The following is a 27,981-nucleotide window of genomic DNA, read 5'->3' on the forward strand; positions in this document are numbered from 1 at the left end:
AATGAAGCACTCAATACAGAGGGCTGCTTCCAACAGGGAGATACTCATTTCCTACTCCCAGTGTTTCCTTCCATGCGGAGAGAACCCTCTGCAGTAACAGACCAGGCCTATTGCTATCCCTTCACCCACTCTTCTCCACAGGAAAGGAGTGACTCCGCTGAATGGAGGCTTCAAGAAAAGAAATAGGCATGTGAGGTTCACATGGTGCCTGCTTCTTTCCTTCTGGGAGCCAGACGCCAGCTGGAAGCAGACATTCTGTTCCAGGCTCTGTCTTATGAGGGCAGGCCCCGCTCCCTGCCTGTGGGATCTAGAGCACTTGTGACAGGGTGTGTCAGTCTGTAAAAGTGTAAAGTTCAGTGTTATGGAGCCCACTGTGTCCATGCAACCCACCCAGGCCTTAATTGACAATAAAGATGACCTTAGGATTCCATACACTTTTCTCTTTTGTCTTACTTCTCAATTGGTTTAGAACTTGGACGTGGGGCCAGGCGCGGTGGCTCAAGCCTGTAATCCCAGCACTTTGGGAGGCCGAGACGGGCAGATCACGAGGTCAGGAGATCGAGACCATTCTGGCTAACACGGTGAAACCCCGTCTCTACTAAAAATACAAAAAAAAAAAACCAAAAAAAAAACCTGGCCTGGTGAGGTGGCAGGCGCCTGTAGTCCCAGCTACTCGGGAGGCTGAGGCAGAAGAATGGCGTAAACCTGGGAGGCAGAGCTTGCAGTGAGCTGAGATTCAGACACTGCACTCCAGCCTGGGCAACAGAGCGAGACTCCGTCTCAGAAAAAAAAAAAAAAAAAGAACTTGGATGTGGAAAACAGCAATGCCATTTGTTGGGCCCCTCTGGATTACAGTAATGACATGGCCTCTATCACTGACTGGATTTTTTTCATGAGCTAGGCATTCTGTTCACAAAACTGCAAATTTCTATAACTGTGGTTCATAGTAAGTGGAGACATAGTGTCACATAAAGGTGACATACAGTGGCAATGGTGAACTCAGCAGAAAGTTACATTCCTGAAATCTGCTTCACAGAAATTTGGTGCTGGAAGTGGCCCCAAAAGTTTAGGGCAGGATCCAAGACAACCGACCACTCAATTTATACATTTCCAAGGACAGGAAGCTCACCACCTCATGCGGCATCCTACACTATTGCTGGCCATCGTTAATTTTTTTTGAGACTGAGTCTTACTCTGTCACCCAGGCTGGAGTGCAGTGGCACCATCTTGGCTCACTGCAACCTCTGCCTCCTGAGTTCAAGCAATTTTTGTGCCTCAGCCTCCCAAGTAGCTGGGATCACAGGCAGGCGCCACCATGCCCGGCTAATTTTGTATTTTTAGTAGAAGAGGAATTTCACCATGTTGGCCAGGCTGGTCTTGAACTCCTGACCTCAGATGATCTGCTTGCCTCGGCCTCCCAAAGTGCTGGGATTACAGGTGTGAGCCACTATGCCCAGCCTCATTAATTGTTGAAAAGTTTTTCCTTCTACTGAGTTCACATGTGTCTCCCCTCTAGCTTCCATTCTTCTCCTATTATTATTCTAGCTTCACACCCCAGGGCCATCTTTTCTGCCTTACCACCCCTTATCCTATGGGTCTTATTGATAGGTGCTAGTTAGAGTACTGGGTAACTATATTTTGAGACAAATCACTCCAAAGAAGTTCTTGTTTATGTTACTTTAACTGAAAGTAAGCACCTGCTCTAGAATGAAAAGACAGCAATTAAAAGCAAGTGCTTTGGGGTTGGAGAGATGTGGACTTGAAACCTGACCCTTATTAGCTAGCTGTGTGACTATGGGGTGAGTTACTTAACCTTTCTGAGCTGCATCACTTGAATACATAGTTTAGAAGCTCTGTAATAGAGCTGTTTGAGGGTTAAACAAGAAAATGCATTTAAGACTCCTAGGCACAATGCCTGGCACACAGTAAACGCTCAATAAACAATGGCTTTGATACACTTGCTATGTAATCAGGCCTTATGCTAGACACCAAGGGTACAGAGATGAATACAACAGTCCCTGACATGCAGGACTATTAGTCTAGCAGAGGAGACACACACACACACGCACAAACCAATCATTTCAGAAGATTAGGCTGCAGATTTTCCCCAATCTGTTGTAACACCCTTTTCTCTGAGCGCATACAAACTCCTCAGAGCAGACAAGTCCCTGCAGAGATGAGGAGAATGGAATCAGAGAACAGATTCTGATGCTGCCAGGGCCTTCTAGGAACAAACCCTCTCAGGGACCTACAATCCCACTTCTAGGAACAGGGACAGAAGAAAGAAGCCAACTGGTTCCTGGAAACGGCAGCTTTGATTGTGAGAATCAGTTTACCTCTGTGCCTGTGGCTATGGGCCTGTCCACAGGCAGGACAGGCATCCGCTTATGTAGCACCACTCTTTACACTTCCCCTACCTGCCACCTAATATGTGCTATTCTTTTATCAGAGGTAAAACTTGATGGTAATGGTTCTAATGAGTTCCAATTGTGCCATTTTGTGATGGGAGTCTAAGCCCCTTACCTGGGCATTCAAAGCCCTCTGGAATCTGGCCTAACCTCTCATCTCCTGCCAACCCCTTCATGCACCCTATGCTCCAGTTCAAACAAAAACATGGTCACAGTTTTCTGAATATGTCCAGAAAATTTCTACTCCCATGTCTTTGTTTTGCTGTTTGTTCATCATCATGTCAAAATAAACTCCTGCCCATCTTTCTAGGCCCATACTGAATGCCACCTCCTCCATGAGGCCCAGGCACAAATGACTCTCTTCTCCTTTGACTCCACAGAAGACACAAGGCAGTATATTTCAATGGCAATAGTTACACTTACCCTACCTCCCATTGCAGGCATCTGTGATAACACCTTACCTGCCCTATGAGTCTGAGCATTCTGGTGATCTCCATAGATCCCTGCGGCATCTAGTCTCAAAGCTTTATCAGGGCAAGAGCTCAAAAAAATGCTCTCTCACGTGAAATGAAATGTATCATATACTTTATGCTGTGGATTTTAGCTTATTTTTTAAGAGCTGACTCTGATGTGATGAAGAAGCCAGAAAGAATCATGCAGTTAAAGAGTATCTACGGATATCATAAGGGTGTCTGGCACCCAGTAGGCCAGGTAAGTATTTCTTTTAAAGAACAGAAAAGCTATGACGATAGATTCATGTGTCTTGCAACTTCTTTTAAAATATCTATCAAATTATCAAAGAGGCATACTTAGTACGTTCTAAGTTCTCTCTGTCTATCTAGTGGTCTCCAGAAGGGAGAGCTGTGCTAAAGGTCTCATGGCCTGGTTAGTGGAATATCTGGTTTTGGGCTCAGGACCCCAGATTCAGTCTCTTCACTAGACTGCAACTCCTGGCTCCTGCTTTATAAAAGACTGATATGATTACTGTGGCCACCTGGAAGTTTCATAATACTTTCCCTATACAAAGCTTTTTACATATGTTGCCCAAGTCTTAGTAAAATTCAGACTCATTCTTTATTGCCTTACTCATCTCTGAAACATGTAGATGGAAAAAAGTCCTCCCCTCTCCTCATGTAATGTTCACCTTAGGGATAGCACCATTCACCATCATCTTCATTCTGGGGAGCATTTCTTGAGCATCCACTGTAAGCTACGATTCCCTACAAGATATCATTAGTTCCATTTTCCAGATGACAAACTCTGGCTCAGTGAGATAAGTACTTATTCAAGGTCACACAGCTGAACTAAGAGACAAACTGGGATACAATTCCATGTTCTGGGATGTTTCCACTATGCCACACTAACCCAGACAGTGAAATAAAAGCCGTGTGCTTGGCACAAACTGTTACTTTCCCTGAAAGGTTACCAAGCCAGAAAGATCACACTATAGTTATACTGTTGGAACTGGAAGAAATCATTTTGTGGATGAGAAAACCAGTCCAGAGAGTAAAGTAAGTTGCCCAAGGTCATCCTTACCAGTTTTTGACAGAGCTGGAACTTGACTTTCCATCTGAACTCAGAGCTCTTTTGAATGGACAAAAGGGGAGAAGGAAGAGGAGTGTGGTGCTCTCTGATCACTGACAGATCAGCCATCCTGACCAGAGGCTGCATGAGCACCATGAGGAAGTGAGTCTTTAATCCTCAGGGCCACTGATGTTTTAGGCTCGCACTGTCCCACAGAATTTTCTGGGATCAGGAAAATGTTCTTTATCTGTGCCGTCTAATATAGGTAGCCATTAGCTACAAGTGGCTACTGAGCACTTCAAACATGCCTAGTATGACTAAGAAACTGAACTCTGAATTTTATTAAATTTTAATTAATTTAAATTCAAATATAAATAGCCATATATTGCTAGTGGCTACTATGCTGGACAGAGCAGTTCTATGACCAGAAATAACACAAAATTATAGCATCTCAGAGTTAGAAGGGACCTTTAGGATCATTTAGTCAGGCTCCACTGTGGGGCTGAAGTCCCTTCTGCATCATCCCTTATGAGTTCATTGGAATGCTTCTGATGATCGGAGCCTCACCACCACCCAAGGCAAACATTCTACTCTGATATCTACACAGGTTCTCTTCCCAGATTCTTGAAATATAGGATCAAACTAATGCCTCAGGATCACTGCAGAATTTTCTTTCCTAGAGAATAGAAAAGCAACTATTGTGAGGTGAATTTGTGGGTGCAGAGACTTCTTTCCCATCTTTGTCATTCACCTTTAGACAATCTTTTAAAATGTGAAGCTGAGAATGGGACATAAGACACTAGGATGGGCTGACCGGAGTGGACAGGAAAGGACCACTATTTTCTGTGATATGGAGTCCATAATTCTCCCAACACAGCCAAAGTTGTGCTGAGTTTTTTTTTTTTTTTTTTTTTTTTTTTTTTTTTTTAAGCAGCTCGCATCACACTGTTGGCTTCTTTTACACTTGTAGACACCTAAAGCCCCCAGATGCCATTCCATGTACTTCTGAAAACCTGTGTCTTCTCAACCCATACTGGTCTAATTTCCTTTTTAGATGTGGACACAGGACACTATGAATGACCTTCAAGATACTGGGATCATATCACCTTCACTGAGCAGAGAGAAGAGGGGAACTGTATTTCCATCTCTCCAACTCCTATCCTTGTATTTGAAATTATTCACTCAAAGGAAGTGAACAGGGCATTGGGAAGCTGAGCAGCCAAATAAAATCTCCCACAAGAAAGAGAGGGTTGCTAGTACAACTGGGGTAAACGTGTCTCTGGTTTCCGCTGGCATTGCCACATGCTCTCTCTTGGCTCCCTGGGGATTCAGTGATCCAGCCGCCCCTGCTGACCTTGGCAGAGAAGCATTCTCGTCCAGGCTGTGACTCTAGCGATAATGGAGGAGGAGAGAAAATGCCTTTTTATTATTAACAAGACTGAGGGAGGCAGTCCATCATTTCTGGGTGGGGTGATATCCGTCAGCAAAAAATGATCTGCTAACTCTCCGGAAAGCATTAAGAGCAGTGATAGGAGAAATAATTGCTTACGCTGAGTGCAAAGAAAAGATGCCTCAGCGGAATGGAGGCCCTTAGCAAGGCAGGTGGATGCAGGGAGGAGAGGGGAGGCGCAGCTCCCCCACGACCCCTGGCAAGAGAAAGAAGTGGGAGAGGCAAACTGGAACCTGCAAAGCTCAAGTGTGGAAAGACCCCCAGAGGCACCATTAGTGGTATTAGAAGAATAAAGTGAAAATGGAGAAGTGGTTAAGCAGCATCACAACAGGAAGAGGCGGAAATGAAGGAGCGCACTCTCCTTCCCAGAGAAGGAAGGTGTTTCCTTCTGAAAAGCTTTCCCTCACACACCTTCCCCTTCTCTATGCCTGCCGCCTCCAGAACTGGGCTGCTGCCTCATGGCTAAGCGTCTTTCTTATTCTCTCACCCGCTGCCTGCCTAAGTGCTAACTCTCATAGATTTGCTCAGAGTGGCAGGAGCAGCTCTTTTGCCCCTTCATCCCAGATCCAGTCCTGCAATCATTCATAATACCTGTCCTCTGGAAATATTTTATTTAAAGTCATATTTTAATCATTTGGCTAATAGCTTAATGTAATTATTAGAAAAAGGTAAGTCACTAAGTCATTTGTGCACATATAATACAATAAAAAAAGGATGGAAATTGGCCGGGCGCAGTGGCTCACACCTGTAATCCCAGCACTTTGGGAGGCCAAGGTGGGCAGATCACTTGAGGTCAGGAGTTTGAGACCAGCCTGGCCAACAAGGTGAAACCCTGTCTCTACTAAAAATACAAACATTAGCAGGGCTTGGTGGCAGGTGCCTGTAATCCCAGCAACTTGGGAGGCTGAAGCACGAGAATTGCTTGAACCCAAGAGGTGGAGGTTATGGTGAGCTGGAATTGCACCACTGCACTCCCGAGCGAGACCCTATCTCAATTAAAAAAAAAAAAAAAAAAGGATGGAAATATATAAAAATGTTAACTCTGTTGGCTTAGGAATGGCTGATATTGCCTTCATGATATTATTCTGTAAATACCAAATTATTTACAAAGAAGCATGTTTTGCTTTAAAAATTAGTGGATAAGGCTCCTAATAGAGCTGGTGGAAACCAATGTCTAAGGCTGACGAAAACCTTCCACAGCAGCCTGTAAGCTCTGGTTCATCTGCCAAACATTCTATGTGGCGCATCGTTGATAGATGAACTTTCTTGGAACTTTACTTTGATCAGATCTTTCGCTCACTCAAACCTTGCACAGCTCCCTATCTCCCCACCCCAGTATCAAATAGAAACCTCTGCAGCCCCATGACTGCCCCGTCCCACTGCTTTAGAGTTGGTCATTTGCATGTCTGTGTCCCCCATGAGGCAGGAGCTTCTGGAGGCAGAGCCAGCAGCAAACACTTGTCTAATCCTACTCCTCATATTTAGGTCAAAACCCAAACAGGTGTCCCAACACTCCAAACGGTTTAGGGGATGTGATACCAAACCCTCACATTCCATTTTGGATCACTTTTTACTGAAAGTTCTCAGTGTAACTTGAACATCAATTCAAAACTTTAGTAAACATATTTCTCTTTTGAAGGTACTCATTTTCTTTGTTCCTAATGAATGTGACAGAGCTGGACCAAATGCAACTTCACGGAAGCAGTTCTTAGTAAAAGTATAAAATTACCATGTAAATTCAGAAGCTGTTCTTTTGGAGCCCAAGAGAAGGTCAGGCCTGGGACAGGCATCAGGTGTGGGGTCAAGGAGTACCAGGAATAATTTTTCAGAATCCACAGCCATTTCCAGAGTCTAAAATGATCCCTATTGGAGATGACTTTAAAAAACAAAGCCAGTCGGGCACAGTGGCTCACGCCTGTAATCCCAGCACTTTGGGAGGCCAAGGCGGGCAGATCACTTGAGGTCGGGAGTTCACGACCAGCCTGACCAACATGGAGAAAACCTGTCTCTACTAAAAATACAAAATTAGCCGGGCGTGGTACTGCATGCCTGTAATCCCAGCTACTCGGGAGGCTGAGGCAGGAGAATTGCTGGAACCTGGGAAGCAGAGGTTGCGGTGAGCTGAGATTGCACCATTGCACTCCATCCTGGGCAACAAGAGCGAAACTCTGTCTAAAACACACACACACACGCACGCACGCACGCACGCACCAAAAACAAAGCTAAACAAATAGCATCCCAAACCCCTAAATGAGGCAAGTCATCTCTACTGGGCTCAGGGTTGAAACACTAAACAATGACCCAATTTCCCAAGTGGGGCTCCAGGCTGCTCTGGCAGGCTAGTGAATGTAAGCCCATGGTCCATACTCCATAGCTCTCTGACATACATGGATGGAAGAATCTCTAGGGCACTGCCATTTCTGGTTCACCCAAATCCAAGGACCTAGCACAGAGCCTGGAAAGCAGGGACTCAAGAAGAAATGAAGTCAGGTCTGTCCCTAGGTTGATGGCAGAAACCCTGAGCCATGTCTGTTTACTAAAGAACCTGGAGGAGACAAACAATTCATTTGTTTGCTTTTTTTCTCCTTCCCATGCCACAGAGTATAACCCATGTGTGCACAGAGCCAAATACACACCCACACATCCTCACAGAATGCACGTGTTGCTGAGCAAGCAGGCAGTATGACATTCCAACACTTACGACCTACTGCCAGAGAGTTATTTTTAAAACATTTTTTCTTACTCCAAGTCTCGCTTATCAATTGTGTGATCCTGGGTATGTCTCTAAATCTCCTTGGGCCTCAGTTTCCTCACCTGTATAAAGGAGGTAATAACAGTACCTCCTGACAGGGCTATTTTAAGAATTAGAGTTGATGTGTATAAAGCACCTAGCTCCAGGGATATTTCAGAGATGAAATGATATCAAGCATGTTAAAGGGTTATAATAGTATTGGATACAGAGTGAATACTCACTATAAGTTAGCATTACTATTAATCTTTACTATTATTATTTCAAGCTCATGCTAACACATTAAGCAGCTCCTCTTCTGACAGAATCCTCCAGAGGCCGTTTTGAAGCTAACTTGAACTCCACTGCTGGCCTGTTGTATGGCTTTGGACAAGTCACTTCACGTCTCTGAGCCTGATCTCCAAGATGTGTGGTGGGAACTTTCTCCCACTAAAGAAGTTATAACCCAAAGAACAATTCCCCTGGAGTCACCATCCACACTATGCATTGGGAGCTTAATTACACATCATGCTCTTTCTCTGCTTTGGTGCTGTGCTGATGCCTAGACTGCATGCTCCTGGAGGACAGAGGTCTAGATTGCTCTCTAAATGCTCTCAGTATTCACACACAGTCACGTAACACTGCCCCTAATAAAAGGGAAATGGATATTTGTTGACTGGGAACCATCAGTTTTGGGTACCTCCTAGTACAGGTTGAGTATCCCTTATCAGAAATGGGACGACAGATTTTAGATTTTGGAATATTTGCATTATACTGATTCAACATCCCTGATCCAAAAACTTGAAATTTGAAATGCACCAATGAGCATTTCCTTTGAGTGTCACGTAGGTGCTCAAAAAGTTTCAAATTTTGGAGCATTTTGGGTTTCAGATTTTCTGATTTGGGATGCTCAGCCAGTAGTGGACTTGTAATGAGCCATTCACTACCAATTGGCAAAACAATGTTTTCATATTTAAATGTGAGTTCATTTTTTTTTTTTTTTTGGTGGGGGTGGGTTGGGGGGTGGTTTGCAAACTGCCTGTCAGAAGGTCAACTATTAATTTCTGTTTGGCCCACCTACATAACTCTTAAAATTCTTTGAGTTATTTTCTAGCTTTTAAAAATTGGGAGATTGACATGAAAAAAATCTAGATTTTCATGTGTATTGAACAACCGGTAGATCTGGCAACAACCTGGGTTTAAACAGTTAGCAGCAGCAGCAGAATAGCTGTCCTCTTTACTGCTCACTACAGTCTCCACCACTCCCTTAGTGCTTTCCAGAACCTTCCCTGAATCCACCTGTTAATCATTAACCTTCACGGCTTTGGAATTAACTATTGATTTGCCTGAACCTATTTTGTGCATTACATTTAAAGTAGAGTGTTTTGCACTCCAGAAATTTGAAAAGGAGGGAGAAATTCGACCAAAGTTCACAAACATGTACTAGATGGTCTTGAGATCTCTGTAATGTACACTTCCAAACAAGATACTTGATTTTTTTTGCAGACAGGCAAGTTAACTATTCCTTCATGGGAGTCAGAGCAAAGAGATAAATCTCATGTCACTTATCAAAGCAAAGAGAAGCAGAGGTAAACAGTGGCCTGAAAGACAAAAGAGCAATTTAAAAAAATTAATAAATGATGAGACTATTAAACAGCACACAAAAGGGGTTTGCTTTTTCTTCCCTGTAATATGATTTTTACCTAAAACATTGTGTCCCTTTAGAAAATGGAAGAAAAGTTAATAAAGGAACCTATCACTCAAACTTAATTTTTAGTACAGCAAATAAACTGCTTTAATGAAAGGGCTGAAATCCCCAGGTTTGCACATTAAATTTTCATTCGTAGTGGAGAATGGAAATTATTGATTCAGCCGTGGCATCGTGCATTTTGAATCCTACAGTGCCTCAGAAGCCCACATTACCGCTGGGTGCAAATGTGTTGGCAGCGTTTTGATGCAGGTTGAGCACAGGGTGGGTGAGGGGGTGGGGAAAGGAATATAGATAATGGAAGGAGGCAGACTCACTCTTTACAGAAAGAAAATAATCAATGTTCCTTGTCTCTAAGATCCACTTAGATAAAGCCTCTGATGGCATGATGGGCTAGGGGGTATATCTGAGACCAGAAAAGCCAGGTCTACTCAGTCTTTGGGGAAACCACAATGGCCTTGTGGAATACTTAAAAAAAAAAAAAAAAAAAAAAAAAAAAGCAAAATGGAAGGTTGATTATTTGATCCTAAGCCCCTGGAGAAGAGTTGGGGTTTCAAGAAAACTGTAAAGAAATGTACCTTTTTCAGTTCAAGGTTAGTGTGTCTGTCAAGGGAAGAGTAAATGTCTGACATTCTAATGCTGAACTGGATAGCACAGAAAATCAATCAAAACTACAAATACAGCTCTCAGTCTAGTGTGGCCTCATCAAAGAGTCAGGTGACATGAGCATCCGGTCTTTACTTAAAGCATGAAAATAGGTATGTTTTTACTTTGAAAGAAATTAATCCTCCTGCCTCTCAGAGGACTACCCCACAATTAAACAACTCTTTGTTATTTCCTCATTAGAGAACTCATAGGAAATGATTCTAAGCCTAGACTGAGGCAGCCTGAATCAGGTCCATTTTGGGATCTTTGTGTACCAGGCTGTATGAGATCAGGGAAAGCAATCATCTTTAGAAATAAGCTAAACTCAATTGCAAAAGTAAAGCTGCTTAAAAAAGAAAGAAAGATAATCACATATTCTAAAAAGAGAAAGGTTTTGCTTTGTTTTTGTTTTGATTACCTTCCAGCTAAGATTATCTTATACCAGTAGTCTCCTCTATCAGGCTCGATGTTGGAAAAGTAGCTTTGTTGGACTAAAAAGTTCTGGTTTTGTGTTTTCAGATGCTGAGAGCTGGTGCCATCTATAGATTTCCATTCTGGGAGAGGTTTCTCTTTTGTCCTACTTTGCGTCAGACCTGCTGTCGTGAGGATAAGAGCGCCCAGGAGACACTTCCCTGCAGTTTAATAGGCTATGAAAGATGGGGACTTATTAATTGGCTGGCAGCTGCCCCTAAGCAGGATGCTGCCTGGAGGTGGGGGAAGAAAGGGAAGGAAGGCGGAAGAGGAGGCAGGCTCCATCCACTAGACCACCACTGGCTGCCCAAGGGAATCTCCAAGGCAAACAGCACTACTTCCTGAAGGATCCCACAAGTGAAGTCTGAACTGAGAGTATGACTATCCAGTGACAGAAACTTAAACCTCCTTCTGGAGGAGCAGGTTCTGGGTTATCGTTTTTCTTTTTTGACTTAAAACAACCCTTCCTGAGATATTATCTACCCATCTAATTGTTTTCGGATTGCTGAAATGTTACTTTTTCTGTCATTCCCATACTATGCTCTCATCGATTTTATTATAGTACCCATCCCTCCCTATTACACTGGTATGTTTATTTATAACTGATACTCCCTTTTCGAGTCTCGATTAGGAGGGTCCTAGCCACCCTTTGGTAAAGCCAAGCTGCATCCTGGCACACAAAGCTTCCTGACTTGGCCCTGCCACCTCCCATCCTCATCTTTTCACCTTCCCATCCAAACTTAGGCCACACTATTTATATGCTGTCCCTGCTCACAACGTCTTACATTTTCACAGCTTTGCATGCGCTGTTTCCTCTGCCTGGAACAGGTTCCTTGCCTCAGCCTTTTCCCTTGGCTCGGCTCTGGCCATCTTTGCAGACTCAGGCTCACAGGCCCTCTTTGTGGGGTCTTGAATCCCAAATATCCCATCTGCTCTCTTAATTGGAGGTCTCACAGCTTGTGATCCCTTCCCTCTACTCAACCCTCACCTCACTCTTCTGTAACACCCTGTGTCTCCCATTTAGTATAGTGGATGGTAAATGTTCTTTGAATAAATCAAGAACACTGCTTCCAGCCCCCACATAGCCTGGATTTATCAGATCAACAGAATGAAATTTAACCAGTGCCTCCTGAATCAGGAACCGGCACATCACCTCTTACCTTTATGGTTTTGGTCTGGAGTCTGAGTCCATTTAAAGTGTTGATGGCTTTCTCTGCATCCTTTGGATCAATATAGTTAACAAATCCATACCCTAAACTCTGTCCTGTGGAAATATTAAAAAGAGAGAGAGAAAGGGAGAGAGAGACAGAGAGAAAGAGAGAGAGAGAGCATGCTCAGTATCTTTATAGAGGCAACACTTCCCACTGCAGTGAGTCAAAACTCTCCTTTGATATACAGTTCCTCTTACACCAGGGTTTACCCCCAGATTGAGAGGTGTCTAATTCCTCCAACTCTTACTCTTGTTGGCTATTAAACTTTAGGAGCTGTGCAAGCTAAAACTGGGTAAGTGCCCCTGCACAGCCACACAAGAGATACACAAGTATCCACATTATCAGGGAGAGGCAGGACATGGTAGAGGAAAGAGAACAGGTGTGGTTTGTCAGAAGAGAAACTGGAGCCTTAGAGCTTTCCCTGTCAGCTGTGCGACTTTGTAAGGAAGTCATTTAATCTCTCTCCCCCTCCCACCTCCAATCTCTGTTCTGGAGATAACAGCACTTACCTCAGGTAGGTTTGAGAGAGTGAGAGATTGTGTACAAAATGCCTACCAAGTACATTACCTAGATTGGAGTAGGTGCTCAACAAAAGACAGCTATGCTCTGCTCAGGCCCGTAAAATTGAGGCAAGTGCTGGACACAGTAGCTGTGTCTATTGCCTTGGTCATGCCAGCCACACCCACACTCAGAGGGATGTAGCAAGATTTGAGTAGCAAAGACTGGAGAGGTGTATAGTGAAGGACGCAGGCATGGCTGGAATTACAGCAGTTGCTACAAATCGTTCTTTACCCTCATCATCCCCTGAGTCAAAGAACAATAAAGAAAAAGGAGAGGGGGTTTCTACTGAAAAGAGCTGAGAAGCTCCTAACACAAAGCTAAGAGTGCAAATACACTCTGAAAAGAGGATTTAGCTACTTTAGGTGGAGATGGCATCAACTTGTCTGCAAAGAGAGGTAGCAAGTGACAGGGCTCCCCCCAAGTGAAATAAAAATAATGTGCTTGCAATCGTGCCACTGATTATAAATAGTCCATCAGCTCTGCCATGTGTCATCAGCCAGAAATATCATTAGGAAACTTTACATTTTCTGACATACCCTTTAAGAAACACAGAGCTTGGGGTGGCTGCAAAACCAGCTTGAACTTCCCAGGCAATGTTATTGATTTGTGGGCGGCAGCAGAGCCGAAGGGGAGGAAAATGACAGGACATCACATGTCAGCAAAGACTGATTACATAAAGCTCTCTTTGGAGTACTGGGGCCAGGGCTGGGAGATAATACTGCAAAAGCCTGCCATGTCCTGGTGACAGGAGCCCATTTCAGCGGCCAAAAAATCTTTCCAACAGCTTCTGTTTTGCTGGTAAATGTCTGTGTTTGTGTTGGTTGTAGGAGGAAACCTGGGAAAACAAGTTGGGTTCTGGATGAGAAAATGGGCGACTTATTATAGGATGGAGCAAAGAGAATCACAAGAAAGCTCAATGGCATTTGACCCCAGATGGAAAACCCAAAATGACAACACCTTCCATTAGGATATTCCTTTGTTTTGGAAGAACAGGGTGAGAAGAAGAAAAGCAGGGGCAAACTTTACCAGACATGCCCTTCACCAGCCAGGATGAGTAACTGAAGAGGAAGGAGAGAATGCTGGGTGCACTCCAGCTGCTGGGACCCTTCTCTTCCATCTCACTGTGTAAGTATGGTGTGTGAGTGGTGTGTGTGTGTGTGTGTGTGTGGAGGGGGCAGGGTGAGGTGAATTACAAGATCCTGCCATATGTTCCAAGAAATTTCATCTTGCAAATACAAAAATACAGAGACCAATTTCATTGGTTTAAAAATATCATTTATCTGAAATTTGTCTCCATCTCATTAAACCCAGCTAAATAATTCACCTAATTAAATATATTTTCATCATGCAAATTTCTCAGTCATATTTACCTTGCATATATGAGAAGCTTTAAAAATTGCTGTACTAAAGTATTCTTATGATCACTTTATAAAAACAGTCATTCACCAAGTTGAGCTGCTTTTAAAGGGTATTTTTAAAACAATTATGTCAATATAAACCTTATGTATAAGTTCTAGGAAACTGGTCAGATGGTCTATCTATCCAGCCCAATTTAATTTGTGTAAAATTGAAATAAACTATGAAAAATATAAACAAAACACTCACCACTTAACAGGAAACATTAGACCTAACTCACATTGGAGTAGTACTTGATTTATTATACTCATGGAATATATGTGGAGGAATCATGCTTACTAGTGGTACATGCTCCTGACACACTGCCCATCTTTCTAAAATTACTCATATATTGATGAAAATCTAAAATAAATATAATGAGCATAAGTTTTACATTCTATATTTTATTTTGTTTTAGACCTTTGCTTCTGGAGGAAGGAAAACACATTCAAGTCCTAGGAAGACTCTGAAGGTCAAATGAGGGAAAGGAGCCCTCTTGCCCAGCAAGATGTATCATGTCAAGCCACTTGCTTGTATCAGTCCCAAATCCACCATCACCTTAGTTCCTGACTGCAATTAGCACAACTGTGTTATCACCTGCTCTAGCTTTAGAGAGAGACTGCATTTAACATCAAGAATGAGGGTGCTTTTGGGAAAATGAAAAAATAAAAATAAAACACAGATGAACATCATTTCAGAAAGGAAGAGGAAAAAAAGATGATGATTCTCCTTGATATAAAATAATGAACTGCAAGCTCTAAAACAGAACATTGCATTGAACAAGAGGAGGACAGAGGCAGAAAAACTTGCCTATGAATTGAAAGATATGAGATAGTCTGGCACCACAAAGAAACTACCTGTGGTTAGCCTAGTTCACGAACAGGTTTTCTTAACATGCTTCTCACCATCATAGGAGTCCAACTAAGTCTAATAAAAAATACTCTATGGATCTAAGCATTCTCTTTTAACATGCCCTATAGAGGACTAAATCTCTAAGTAGAAAACATAAAAACCCAAGATTTACTTCTTTTAGAAACTATTTCAGTAGTAAAGGAGAGTAAAATGAGGAAAAATTTTATGTTTTAATTTTGGTGATCGTATATTGGTGATGGGTTTTAGATTTGCAGTTCTGTATGTAAGTGTACCTACAAAAAAATAGATGAAACACATTCACAAAAAATAGCAACACTTTTTCTATGGGGACCAAGAGAAATGCTGTGTTGGGAGGGCCTGAGGGATCCAGTCTGGAACCTAGAGCTAGTACGTATCTGCATTCCAGAAATCATATCTTTTTATTATTCTGTTTTTTTTTTTTTCCAAATGGCTACATCTTCTCCTTTTATCGGCAGCAGCAAGATTTGAGAACATAGGGATGGCAACAGTATTTTCAGAACAGAAAATTAAAACAAACTGTATTTTTGTTCCCAATTTGTGAGTTTATTTTGATGGAAGGTGAACAAATAAAAAGGAAATCATTAAAGTTATGTTTATTGAATCCTCTTTATTAAAAAATAAGATATTATGAAATTAAGACTGTCTCCAAAATTTAGAAACTAGAGTGAGCATTTGGCCCCTTGGTGCCCAGGTGACCTACAATCCTTACTGTGACCAGTCCCTAATAATCTTGTCTAGCAGGCATGGGTGAATGGTCCCCAGTTATCGTGCATGGGCAGGAAATGCATTCTTGGCAGTTTGAGATGGAAACTTACAATTCAGAATGTACTTTCCAAGAGAAAACTGCTACACATAACGGCTACACTTTAAAGCACTTCAGAGTATTTTGAATTAAACAGGTTTTTGTTTTTAACAAGCTGTTCTTAAATCTGAACTTCAATATTTCTGTTTTTATAAAGCATAGGCACATAGGCACACACACAAATACACAATGTCTCCTCTTACTATGACATGGCAACATCTTTATTCTGTTATAATAATTTGTATATCTAACTTTTCCCCTTAGAAACCAAACACATCTTCCCAAAATAACTAGCTCATAAAAGTTTGTATCCTTGCACATAGTAAGTCATCAACAAATGCTTGATAAATGAAAGAAAGGATGTATGCATTTGTACTAGTCCTCTACTACTGAAAGCATATGACCAGAATGTTTGGTAAGTTTGGGGGAAGTGGGGGAAAAGAGTGGGTACCCAGGGAATTAATTTTGCATTTGTGAGAAAGAGAGAACACAACAACAGACTGACTCTGGGGACTGGAAAACAAAACACAAACAAGGAATATCCTGGGTAGGTTCTCCTCCGGTACAGATCAGATGAACAACAAAAATCACCCTTATCCACCTTTCCACAGAGATTCTGAGTTTACAAAATGCTTTCCCATCCTTCTATGCGTTTGATTCTCCCAACAACCCTGTGTGAGAGATAATCATCATTTTATAGATGTGGATATTGAAGCTCAGAGAAAATGGTGATTTGCCTAAGATTACAGAGCTAGATCATAGTCTGGATCAGGGGTCAGAAAACATGTTTATGTGTAGGGCAAGACAGTAAATAGTTTAGGCTTGGTAGGTCTTATGGTCCCTGACAACTCTGCCATTGTGTAGCAGCCATAGACAGTATGTAAACAAATGAGTGTGGCTGTGTTCCAATAAAACTTTATCTAGAAAAACAGGCAGTAGGCCCAATGTGGCCCATGAGCTGTACTTTGCTGATCTTCTGGTCTAGATCATTTGACTTCAAATCCTGTACTCTCTGCCACAGCTAGTTACTCCATTTGAACTAAAATGTTATTATAACAATGATTCTGAGATCTGAAATGTATCAGAGTCTTTCTGAATCTGCTATGAAAAAGTAAATTATCTCCAGTAGTTTGTATTAAGCATTTTTGTTATATTTAATCTCTAGAAAGTGTTGAGAGCATAGCTGGTTATAACCCCTTATTTTCCCAGCCATTCTGGATAGACATACTTCTTCCTTGCCTTTAGGGTCCTGGGGATTATTCTGATCCTGACATCCTCATGGTTGATGACTGCAGTAGAGAAGCTGGCCAGAAAGAACCTCAGCATTTCTGCACTGCCAATCTGCACACCTTGCTCTTTCGCTCTTTAAAAACTATCATTCTCCAGAAACTGAACAGTTACTCCCCTCATCTGCAAAGCCCCTGAGGAGGCAGCCAGATGGGTAGCTGCTGTTGAAAACTTCTGAGTTGAGTAAGGAATTTTTATGGAAGTTAGAACCCCTAGCTCAGGCTGAAATCCTGTTCTCAAAGCACATGATAAAATCCCCAGTCACCTCAAGATCACCTGCATGGCGATAATCCACGTACTAGGTTAATTGTAGCCAACTTCATATCCTGGGACTCCCATTCACTGCCCATTCTGAGAGGTCTTTCCTGCTTTCAGAAGCCTTAAATCTACCCAAACACACCCAAGAAAGGGTCAGATGAATGGCTGTTACTGCATGTATCAATGTGTGTGTGGTTCAAAACTACTTGCTGTATAACCTTGGTTAAGTCATTTAAGCTATATCAGCATGCTCTCTTATCTGGAAAAATAGAGATAATCCCTTAATTCTCACAATCAAAGGATCACTGTGAAGATTATATTAACATGGGGACTAATAGCAGCTACAATTTATTCAGTGCTTACTTTGTGCCAGGTACTGTACTAACTGGCTTATTAATGTTACCTCATTTAATTCTGTGTGAAATGGGTATCATCAGGCCCACTGTGCAGATAAGGAAAGTGAGGTTTGAGAAATGTTAAATAATCTGTCCAAAGTCAACCAGCAATTAGCTCCAAGGCTAGGATTTGAATGAACTCCAGTCTGTTGGATATCTCAGTTCATGCTTTCTCTCCACAGGGGCTGGCCCGAGTGTAAGTGTCCAGCAGAGTGTCTGGCATCAGGCAGTTACTCAAGGGGATGCATTCACCTGCACTGGGGGTCTCTTCTCCTTTTTAACACACTGACTGGGGGTCCATTGGGGTTCTGGAGTACCTATGACTGTTCCCTCCCACCCCACCTCTGAGAGGCTTACAATGAGTCTTGGCTTATTTCCTGCAAGCCCAGTGTTACTAGAGCCAACTAGTCAGAGGATTTATTTTCTTTTGGTCATTCACACCATTTCCTCAAACTAAGTATGTGGGTTTTTTTGTTTGTTTGTTTGTTTTGTCTCATTCTTTCGCCCAAGCTGGAGTACGGTTGCATGATCATAGCTTGCTGCAGCCTCAAACTCCTGGGCTCAAGCGATCCTCCCACCTCAGCATCCAGGGTAGCTGAGATTACAGGCGCATGCCACCACACCTGGCTAAATTTATTTATTTATTAAGAAATCACATCTTGTTTTGTTGCTCAGCCTGGTCTCCAACTTTTGGGCTCAAGCATTCCTCCTGCCTCGGCCTCTCAAAGTGTTGGGATTACAGGCCACCATGCCCAGCTTACGTATGGTTTAAAACCTTGCTACTCAAGGTGTGGTTCCTGTATCAGCATCACTGGTATCACCCAGGGACTTGTGAAAAATGCAGATCTTCAGGTCCTATCCCAGACCTACTGAATCAAAATCTGTACTTCCACAAAATCCTCAGGTAAGTCAAATGCACATGAAGGATTAAGAAGCATTGGTTTAAAGTATGACGAGAAACACTGGAAAGAAAGGGACTTGGAGTTGGTCAGACATGTGTCTGAATCCCAGTTCTTCAATTTACTGTTGTGTGACTCTGGCTAAGTTAAATTAAACTCCCTGTGCCTTGGTTTCTGGGGATACTACACACCCAACTCATGGTAACAGAGAAGGGAAGCTCTGATGGGAAAGCTCTCAGAATTTCTTGGTATATGCTATTTCTTTTTGTCTCCAAAATTTGCTTTCTTACTTTGCATCTTTCTGCTTCAATAATCTCATTTATAAGACGGGGCTAATATTACTTTTTTCAATGGGTTAATAAGAAGATTAAAAATGGTAATTCATGTAAAGTCACTGCCATATAACAGATGCTCAATGGATGTTTGGTTTCTTTTCCTTCTTCTCTCATTCCCCACGAGACACTGTCTGACACTGCTGTCTATGTGAATGTTATTCCTCAATGAAACCGAAACCTTCTTGAAGGTAGAGACTGCTTCTGATGCCTTTCTTTTACATTGGAGCATATAATATTCAACACATGCACAATTCCCACATATAACTGGCACCTACCACATGCTAGACACTATGGGTAGACCCCAAAATGACCAAAAAATTGTCCCTGCATTCAGGGAGCTTATAATGTAGAAGGAAAACACAGGTATAAAAACTAATTATAGCCCAGCAAAAATAATACATATAATAGGTATTTTTCTTTTAAAGCTATATATAAGAACAGAGAGAAAGTTGAAATTGAGTCTGACTGAGCAGAGTAGGGAAGGCTTCATGGAGGTGGAGACATTTGAGCTGGGCTTTGAAGATAAAGCAGAGTGTTGATAGAGTTTCCCTATCACATTGATGACATTCCAACTTGAGGGCTGAATCCAAGTACTACATTTATCCCACAGATAATTAGTGAGCATGCGTTACATGCCAGGCATATCACTAGGAATATAGAAGAGAACAAAACCTACTTGTTTTCTGCCATCACTGAATTTACATTCTGATTGGGATTGAGGGAGATGGACAATAACTACATAAATAAAATGTAATGTTTATCAGATGATAGTGAGTTGTAGGGAGAAAATAAAGCAGAGAAGAAGGAAAGGCAGTGTAGGGGGTGGAGTTGTGATTTTTAAATAGGTATGATGATTTTTAAATAGGTATGATAGTTAATACTGAGTGTCAACTTGATTGGATTGAAGGATACAAACTATTGATCCTGGGTGTGTCTGTGAAGGTGTTGCCAAAAGAGATTAACATTTGAGTCAGTGGGCTGGGGAAGGTAGATCCACCCTTAACCTGGTGGGCACCATCTAAACAGCTGCCAGCGATATAAAGCAGGCAGAAAAATGAGAAAAGGAGAGACAGGCCTAGCCTCCCAGAGATCCAGCATCTTTCTCCCACGCTGGATGCTTCCTGCCCTTGAACATTGGACTCCAGGTTCTTCAGTTCTGGGACTCGGACTGGCTCTCCTTGCTCCTCAGCTTTCAGACAACCTATTGTGAGACACTGTGATCATGTAAGTTAATACTTAATAAACTCCCCTTTATATATATACATATATGTGTGTGTGTGTGTGTGTGTGTATATATATATCTCCTATCAGTTCTATCCCTCTAGAGAACCCTGACTAATACAGATTTTGGTACCAGGAGTGTTTCTAGAGGAACAGAATATTAAGGATGAAGTTCTTTAATTAGTTTTGGCGTTTTTGGAGTTGGCTGCTTAATATGATTAGACCCCAAAGTGCTAAGGACTCTACTTCTAATAGTACGGAGAACACTGATAGTCTTTGGTGTGAACTGTTTAGAGCATTATGGAAAATAAACACATTGGATACTCCTGATTCACCACTTGTGAGTGGCAAGGAGTTTAGTGACTCTATACATAAGACCTTTGACTGTACGTGGCAAACCAAGGGGCATAATGAAGAGGGTTGGTTGCTCCTAAGTTCAGTGGACAAAGTGATGGAAGAAAATGATGAACTCAGGGATCCTGTCTCCCAGCTTCAGAAGTAGATACTGAGCTTCAAATCTGCTAAGACTGCCTTGAGTGAGAGTCTTATGTCTTGTAGAGAAAGAGCTGAAATTGTGGAAAAACAGACACGAGCTCTTCTCATGTGAGTGGCTGACCTGCAACTAAAGATGCATGCACAGCCTCACCAGGTGTCTACTGTTAAAGTGAGGGCATTGATTGGAAAAGAATGGGACCCTGAAACTTGGAATGGGGATGTGTGGGAGGATCCTAAAGAAGCTGGGGACACTCCTGGCACCCTGATGAAGCAGGGGACACTCTTGCCACCCTGCCTTCTCTTCCCCAGCTTGTGCCAATGGCCTCATGGGGAGTTCCCTATGATCAGTTGACAGGGGAAGAGAAAACAAGGGCCTGGTTTACAGATGGTTCTGCATGATATGCAGGCACCACCTGAAAGTGGACAGCTGTTGCACTACAGCCCCTTTCTAGGACACCCCTGAAGGACAGCAGTGAAGGGAAATCTTTCCAGTGGGCAGAACTTTGAGCAGTGCACCTGGGTGTGCACTTTGCATGGAAGGAGAAATGGCCACATGTGCAATTATATATGATTCATGGGCTGTAGCCAATGGTTTGGCTGGATGGTCAGGTACTTGGAAGAAGCATGATCGGAAAATTGGTGACAAAGAAATCTGGAGAGAGGTATGTGGATGGATTTCTCTGAGTGGTCAAAAACTGTGAAGATATTTGCATCCCATGTGAGTTCTCACCAATGGGTAACTTCAGCAGAGGAGGATTTCAATAATCAAGTGGATAGAATGGCCCGTTATGTGGACACCACTCAGCCTCTTTCCCCAGCCACCTCGGTCGTCGCCCAATGGGCCCATGAACAAAGTGGCCATGGTGGCAGGGATGGAGGTTATGCATGGGCTCAGCAACATGGACTTCCACTCACCAAGGGTGACCTGGCTATAGCCACTGCTGAGTGCCTAATTGGCCAGCAGCAGAGACCAACATCGAGCCCTTGATATGACACCATTCCTCGGGGTGCTTAGCCAGCCATCTGGTGGCAGGTTGGTTATATTAGACCTCTTCCATCATGGAAAGGGCAGAGGTTTGTCCTTACTGGAATAGACACTTACTTTAGATATGGGTTTGCCCATCCTGCACACAATGTTTCTGCTGAGGCTACCATCTGTGGACTCACGGAATGCCTTATCCACCATCATCGTATTCCACACAGCATTGCCTCTGACCAAAGCACTCACTTGATTGCTAAAGAAGTGCAGCAGTGGCTCATGCTCATGGAATTCCACTGATATTACCGTGTTCCCCATCATCCTGTAGTGGCTGGATTGATAGAACGATGGAATGGCCTTTTGAAGTCACAATTACAAAACCAACTAGGTGACAACATTTTGCAGGGCTGGGGCAGAGTTCTCCAGAAGGCTGTGTATGCTCTGAATCAGTGTCCAATATGTGGTACTATTTCTCCCATAGCCAGGATTCACGGGTCGGGGAATCAAGGGGTGGAAGCGGAAGTGGCACCACTCACCATCACCCCTAGTGATCCACTAGCAAAATTTTTATTTCCTGTTCCTGCAACATCACGTTCTGCTGGCCTAGATGTCTTAGTTCCAGAGGGAGAAACACTGCCACAGGAGACACAATAACGATTCCATTAAACTGGAAGTTAAGATTGCTGCCTGGATACTTTGGGCTCTTCCTACCTTTAAGTCAACAGGCTAAGAAGGGAGTTGCAGTGTTGGCTGGGGTGACTGACCCAGACTATCAAGATGAAATTAGTCTACTACTCCACAAAAGAGGTAAGGAAGAATATACATGGAATACAGGAGATTCATTAGGGTGTCTCTTAGTATTACCATGCACTGTGATTAAGGTCAATGGGAAACTACAACAGCCCAATCCAGGCAGGACTACAAATGGCCCAGACACCTCAGGAATGAAGGTTTGGGTCACTCCATCAGGAAAAAAAACCATGACCTGCTGAGGTGCTTGCTGAAGGCAAAGGGAATACAGAATGGGTACAGAAATAGGGACAGTAATTGTCTTGGATATTTCCTCCTTTTTTTGCTAAAAACATGTTTGTGTTGTATAAACTTGCACTAAGAAAAGATCTTTATTTCCTTTTCCTTTATCATGTGACATAAGATTTATTGCTTTCATATCAGCATTTAAGTATTGTTAACTTAATATAATGGTATTTGGGTTGGGGATTGGTGTGTTTCTGGTTGTTTGAAGGATAGTTGTATTATGCTTGGTGTAATCATGAGCTTATTACTGCCTTTATTTGAAGATTATGTATAACCTTAAGAGATGTGTATGGGTTCAAGTTGACAGGGGTGGACTTGTGATGGTTAATACTGAGTGTCAACTTGATTGGATTGAAGGGTACAAAGTATTGATCCTGGGTGTGTCTGAGAGGGTGTTGTCAAAAGAGATTAACATTTGAGTCAGTGGGCTAGGGAAGGCAGATCCACCCTTAATCTAGTGGGCACAGTCTAATCAGCTGCCTTAAAATATAAAGCAGGCAGAAAAACATGAAAAGGAGAGACTGGCCTAGCCTCCCACCCTACATCTTTCTCCCGTGCTGGATGCTTCCTGCCCTCGAACATTGGATTCCAAGTTCTTCCGTTTGGGGACTTGAACTGGCTCTCCTTGCTCCTCAGCTTGCAGGCAACCGATTGTGGGACCCTGCGATTGTGTACGTTAATACTTAATAAACTCCCCTTTACACACACACACACACACACACACACATATCTATATCTCCTGTTAGTTCTGTCCTTCTAGAGAACCCTCACTAATAACAGGCCTCACTGCTAACATGATGTGAGAGCAGAGATCTGAGGGAAAGGGCTGGGGTGATTGAAGGGTGGTAGCCCGTCACTTCTATCAGAGAAAAGGGCATTCCAGGCAGAGGGAATCTCATGTGCAAAGGTCCTGAAGCAGGAACATGCTTGGCATGTTGGAGCAGTGGCACAAGTTGAATGTGCGGGTAATCTACCATCACGCTTATCAAATGACTGAAAAGAGGAAAGCGGCACCCTTGGTTTCTTCAATCTGAATTACCATGCTGCTGAATAAGACATGTATGAAAAAACTGCAGTGGCCCCCTCCCCTCAGTCTTGCAGATCAGGTGAACATTCTCACTGACATATCCTTTGAAAACTGTCTTGTAATGTGTCTTTGTTACCCACTAGACTGGGAGCAACATGGGAACAAGGTGCTGCTTTATTCATTCCTGTTCCCCCAGGAACTAACAAAGGGCCCATAACATTATTGGATATCCAGTAAATGTTTGTTGGGTAAACTAATGAATATTATCTATTCACATGGATATTTACATTCTCTTAACCACCTTCAGTCTCCCAAATACCAAACATAAAAGGACCGGGAAAAGCAGCAAAATCTTTTTTTACCAGAGCCTTACCCGTGTCCATAGGAAGTTGGTAAGAGGAACTCGATCCCATAAGACACATGTGAAAGACCTGTGGGTATTTAGTTTGAAGGAGAGAAGACTCTAGAGATATCCAAAGCCCTTTCTTTTATTTTTTTATTTTTGTAGAGACAGAGTATTGCTGTGGTTTCCCAGGCTGGTCTTGAACTCCTGGCCTCAAGCAATCCTCCCACCTAGGCTTCCCAAAGCACTGGCATGCGCCACTGTGCCTGACCTCAAAGTCCCTTCTAATATTTTGACAGGTCATGATGGGAAAATAAGGGGAGACTTGCTATGTGGGGCTCCAAAAGAGAGAATGAGAGTCAGGCAGTGGAAGAAAATTAGGGAACAGATTTTTGCCTTTATAAAAGGATAACTTTCTAATAATGCTTTTTAAGGGGTAGGCTACCTTGTGAGGTGGTAAGAGCCCCATGCCTAGACATGTGCAAAAAGAAGCTGGACCTACTATTTGTCAGAGGATGCTACAGCAGTTGGTAAGACTGACCCATAAGATCCCTTCAAAGGTTCTAAATTATATTTATTTTAGACTCAATGCTCATAGTGGGTTTCAGTTTATCCTTATTTCTGAGAAAATAAAAATAACAGCGAATATTTTTTGAGCACCCATTATCGGTCAAGCACTTTACTTACATCACTACTTACATACTCTTTACAACCCTCTGAAGTAGGCATTTTGATATCTGTTTTACTGAAGGGGAAATTAAGACCCATTACGGCCCGGAGGGAGAAGTAGCTTTCTTGTCTAGAAAATAGTGGCTAGGCCCATCTGACTCCAGAGCCAGTGCACTTTCTGCTGTGCCCTGGTTTCTTGAATATGTGCTCATTTGTATGCTTAAATACCTGCCCTGACATTAGCATAGTATGCCTGAGACTTTAAGAGAGCATGCGGTTGGTTGGTTGCTTGCTTGCTTTTTGAGACTGAGTCTCACTCTGTCATCTAGGCTGGGGAGCAGTGGCATGATATTGGCTCACCGCAACCTCTGCTTCCTGGGTTCAAGCAATTCTCATGCCTTAGCCGCCCGAATAGCTGGGGTTACAGGCATGCACCACCACTCTCGACTAATTTTTGTATTTTTAGTAGAGACAAGATTTTGCCATGTTGGCCGGGCTGGTTTCGAACTTCTGGCCTCAAGTGATCTGCCCGCCTCGGCTTCCCAAAGTGCTGTTATTACAGGCATGAGCCACTGCACCCGGCAAGAGAGCATGGGTTTTCTAGTACCAACTCCAAGTCTTTGTTCTCCCATTTAATTCCAATATATATCCCAAAGTATCCCATTCCCATCTCCCAACTTGGCTGTGCCTTTCAAACTGGATCTGATGCATCATAGAATGACAGTTTTGGAAAGGACGTTAGTATCAACCGTCTTCAAATCCCTTCTACAGATGTGGAAACTGAGAACCAAGAAAGAAGAAAGGAGCTCATGATCTAGTAGAAAAGTCAGACTTATGAATTATTGGTGATAGTATAGTTAAGTGTTACAATAGTGAGAGAGGGCTTTCTGGAGGATGTGATTGAGGATGTGAATTGAGACTAATTTGAAAAAATTGACAGGAGACAGCCAGGCAATAGGCAGTCAAGGGCAACAGATATAGTAGGGCATTCCAGAAGGAGAGGACACAATGAGCACCCATTCCTTGAGAAGAAAGAACTGTCACGAAATTTATAGTCATCACTTCCACATGTTGTTGATATTAACCTGTACTGTCAATACCATTTCTAAGTTGAATCCATCCTCAGATTTTTATATGAGTTCTCCTTATACTGGCAGAGATTCAGGAATCATTTAAGCAGCTGTAATTTTGAGTGTATCTGCTTTCTGCCAACAATATCGTTTAAAAAAACAGGACTGGCTGGGCACGGTGGCTCACGCCAGTAATCCCAGCACTTTGGGAGGCCAAGGCAGGTGGATGACTTGAGGTCAAGGGTTTGAGACCAGCCTGACCAACAGAGCAAAACCCTGTCTCTACAAAAAGTACAAAAATTAGCTGGGGGTGGTGGCATGCGCCTGTGGTCCCAGCTACTTGGGTGGCTGAGGCAGGAGATTCACTTGAACTTGAGAGGCAGACGTTGCAGTGAGCCGAGATCACACCACTGCACTCCAGCCTGGGCGTCACGGCAAGACTCTGTCTCAAAATAATATCAACACAACGACAACAAACCCAGGACCTAGTCTCCCTTATTTTGAATTCCCAAAGTATTTAAAATTACCTTGGGCCAGTCCTTGGTTATTTCCAGAGGGTATATTCTGGCTTCCTAAGTAGATGTTTGTACTCATCATATGGTATCAAGATGGCAACAAGCAAAGTGCCTGGCCTACAGTAGGTATTTAATATAAGCTTGTTGAACTAAATGTATTTCTCAATAGACCCTAAGTTCCTTAAGGGCGGGAGGGCGTAAGTCTTATTATGACCCACATGGATCTTGTTATGACCAATGTCTGGTACATAGTAGATTTTCAAGAAATCTATGTTGAATGGATGGATGAATTAATTCAGTAAGTGAATGAATAGTAACAAAAACAGTTACCGTTTTTTGAGTGCCAGTCAGTATACTAAACATTTTATTTCTATCATTTCATCTATTCTCTAAAGCAATCCTACAAGGTAGGCATTATTATTGCAATTTATAATCAAGGAGGCCTCAGATTCCAAGATCTGAATAACCATCCAGCTCCAAAGCACACACAGGCCATTAATAGAGTTTCTGATTTTAGAGAAGATAGCCAAACTGTTCACATGGATGTAAAATGATGTCTCTGAACATGAAAATGCACAGACTATATACATTCATTTCTAGCTGTCCCAAAAGCAGAAAAAAACAATTACAAAGCTACACTATTCATTAAGAAAGGCTAACTGCTGGGTGTGGTGGCTTACACGTATAATCCCCGCACTCTGGGAGTCTGAGGCAGGAGGATTGCTTGGGCCTGGGAGGAGAAGTTGCAGGGAGCCAGGAACCTGCCCTTGCACTCCAGGCTGTGTGGCAGAGGGAGACACTGTCTCAAAAAACAAACAAAAGAAAGGCCAGCCAACTATTTCTCAAAGGAGGTATTTTCTTTTTCTTCCACCCCCCTACTCTTTTGGTTTGTTATATAAAATAAATTGCTCCAAATGACAGGTCTTTAAATATACATTTCAAAAATACACCTCAATAAACGAAAAACTGAATTAATCTGAACTTGATTTTTCTTCTGTTTGTTCAGAAAAGAAAGGAAATTTGTAAGATAAAAAGCTAGTATCAAGTACTTAGTTAAAAAAAAAACTGAAAAGGAAAAGATATTCTAAGTAGTGCACTAGGGCAATAGAAGCCTCAGTGACAACTATCTCACCTTCAGCATTTATCATACAAAAAGAAGGAGTATTCAGACTGATGACCCTGGGGCAAGGAAAGATTCTTAATCGAAGCAACATTAAATTAAATTATGTTCAGAATATTCTTACAAGACAGGAAAGAATAGTCACACGTTTAAAAATATTTTTAACAAGGGTTGAAAAAAAAGAGGAGAATTTTGGCAAACTCCCAGCTAGCCAGAAAAATGAACCAGAATTCTTAATTCTTGGTTGGCTTACTCTTACATGAAACAAAGGTCTGGGTGTCAGATAGACAAGACATTCCACCCAGAGTGGATGCAAACCAACAGGTGATTCCAGCAATGCAGCTGATGTTAACCACGAGGGTTTAGCAACAAAGGAGGAAGAGGTAGAAAAAATTATCAGGTTAATACTAATTACATACACTGTAATTAGCCTTTGGGCAAAATGAGACTTTCTGTGGGTGAAATGTCTGTGGGTGAAATGTCTGTGCATGAAAGGAACTGCTATATTTAACACTAAGACAATGGCTTCTAAAACT

At 42.5% G+C, this 27,981-nt stretch overlaps 1 protein-coding gene across 11 annotated transcripts in view; it reads right to left on the reverse strand.

The window, feature by feature from the left end:
* ELAVL4 (ELAV like RNA binding protein 4) overlaps positions 1 to 27,981 on the reverse strand; it is a 154,658-nt gene that overhangs the window by 14,179 nt on the left and 112,498 nt on the right. For 9 of the 11 annotated variants that reach the window (XM_073007308.1, XM_073007307.1, XM_007978816.3 and 6 more), the window contains exon 3: positions 12,095 to 12,198. In XM_073007308.1, coding sequence (XP_072863409.1) covers positions 12,095 to 12,198 — 104 coding nt within the window. Of the gene's footprint in view, positions 1 to 7,384; positions 9,712 to 12,094; positions 12,199 to 27,981 lie in introns of those variants that run through there. The other 2 variants (XM_073007311.1, XM_073007310.1) reach the window with 1 other exon arrangement.

This window comes from Chlorocebus sabaeus, chromosome 20, assembly GCF_047675955.1.
Source record: "Chlorocebus sabaeus isolate Y175 chromosome 20, mChlSab1.0.hap1, whole genome shotgun sequence".
NCBI lineage: Eukaryota > Metazoa > Chordata > Mammalia > Primates > Cercopithecidae > Chlorocebus > Chlorocebus sabaeus.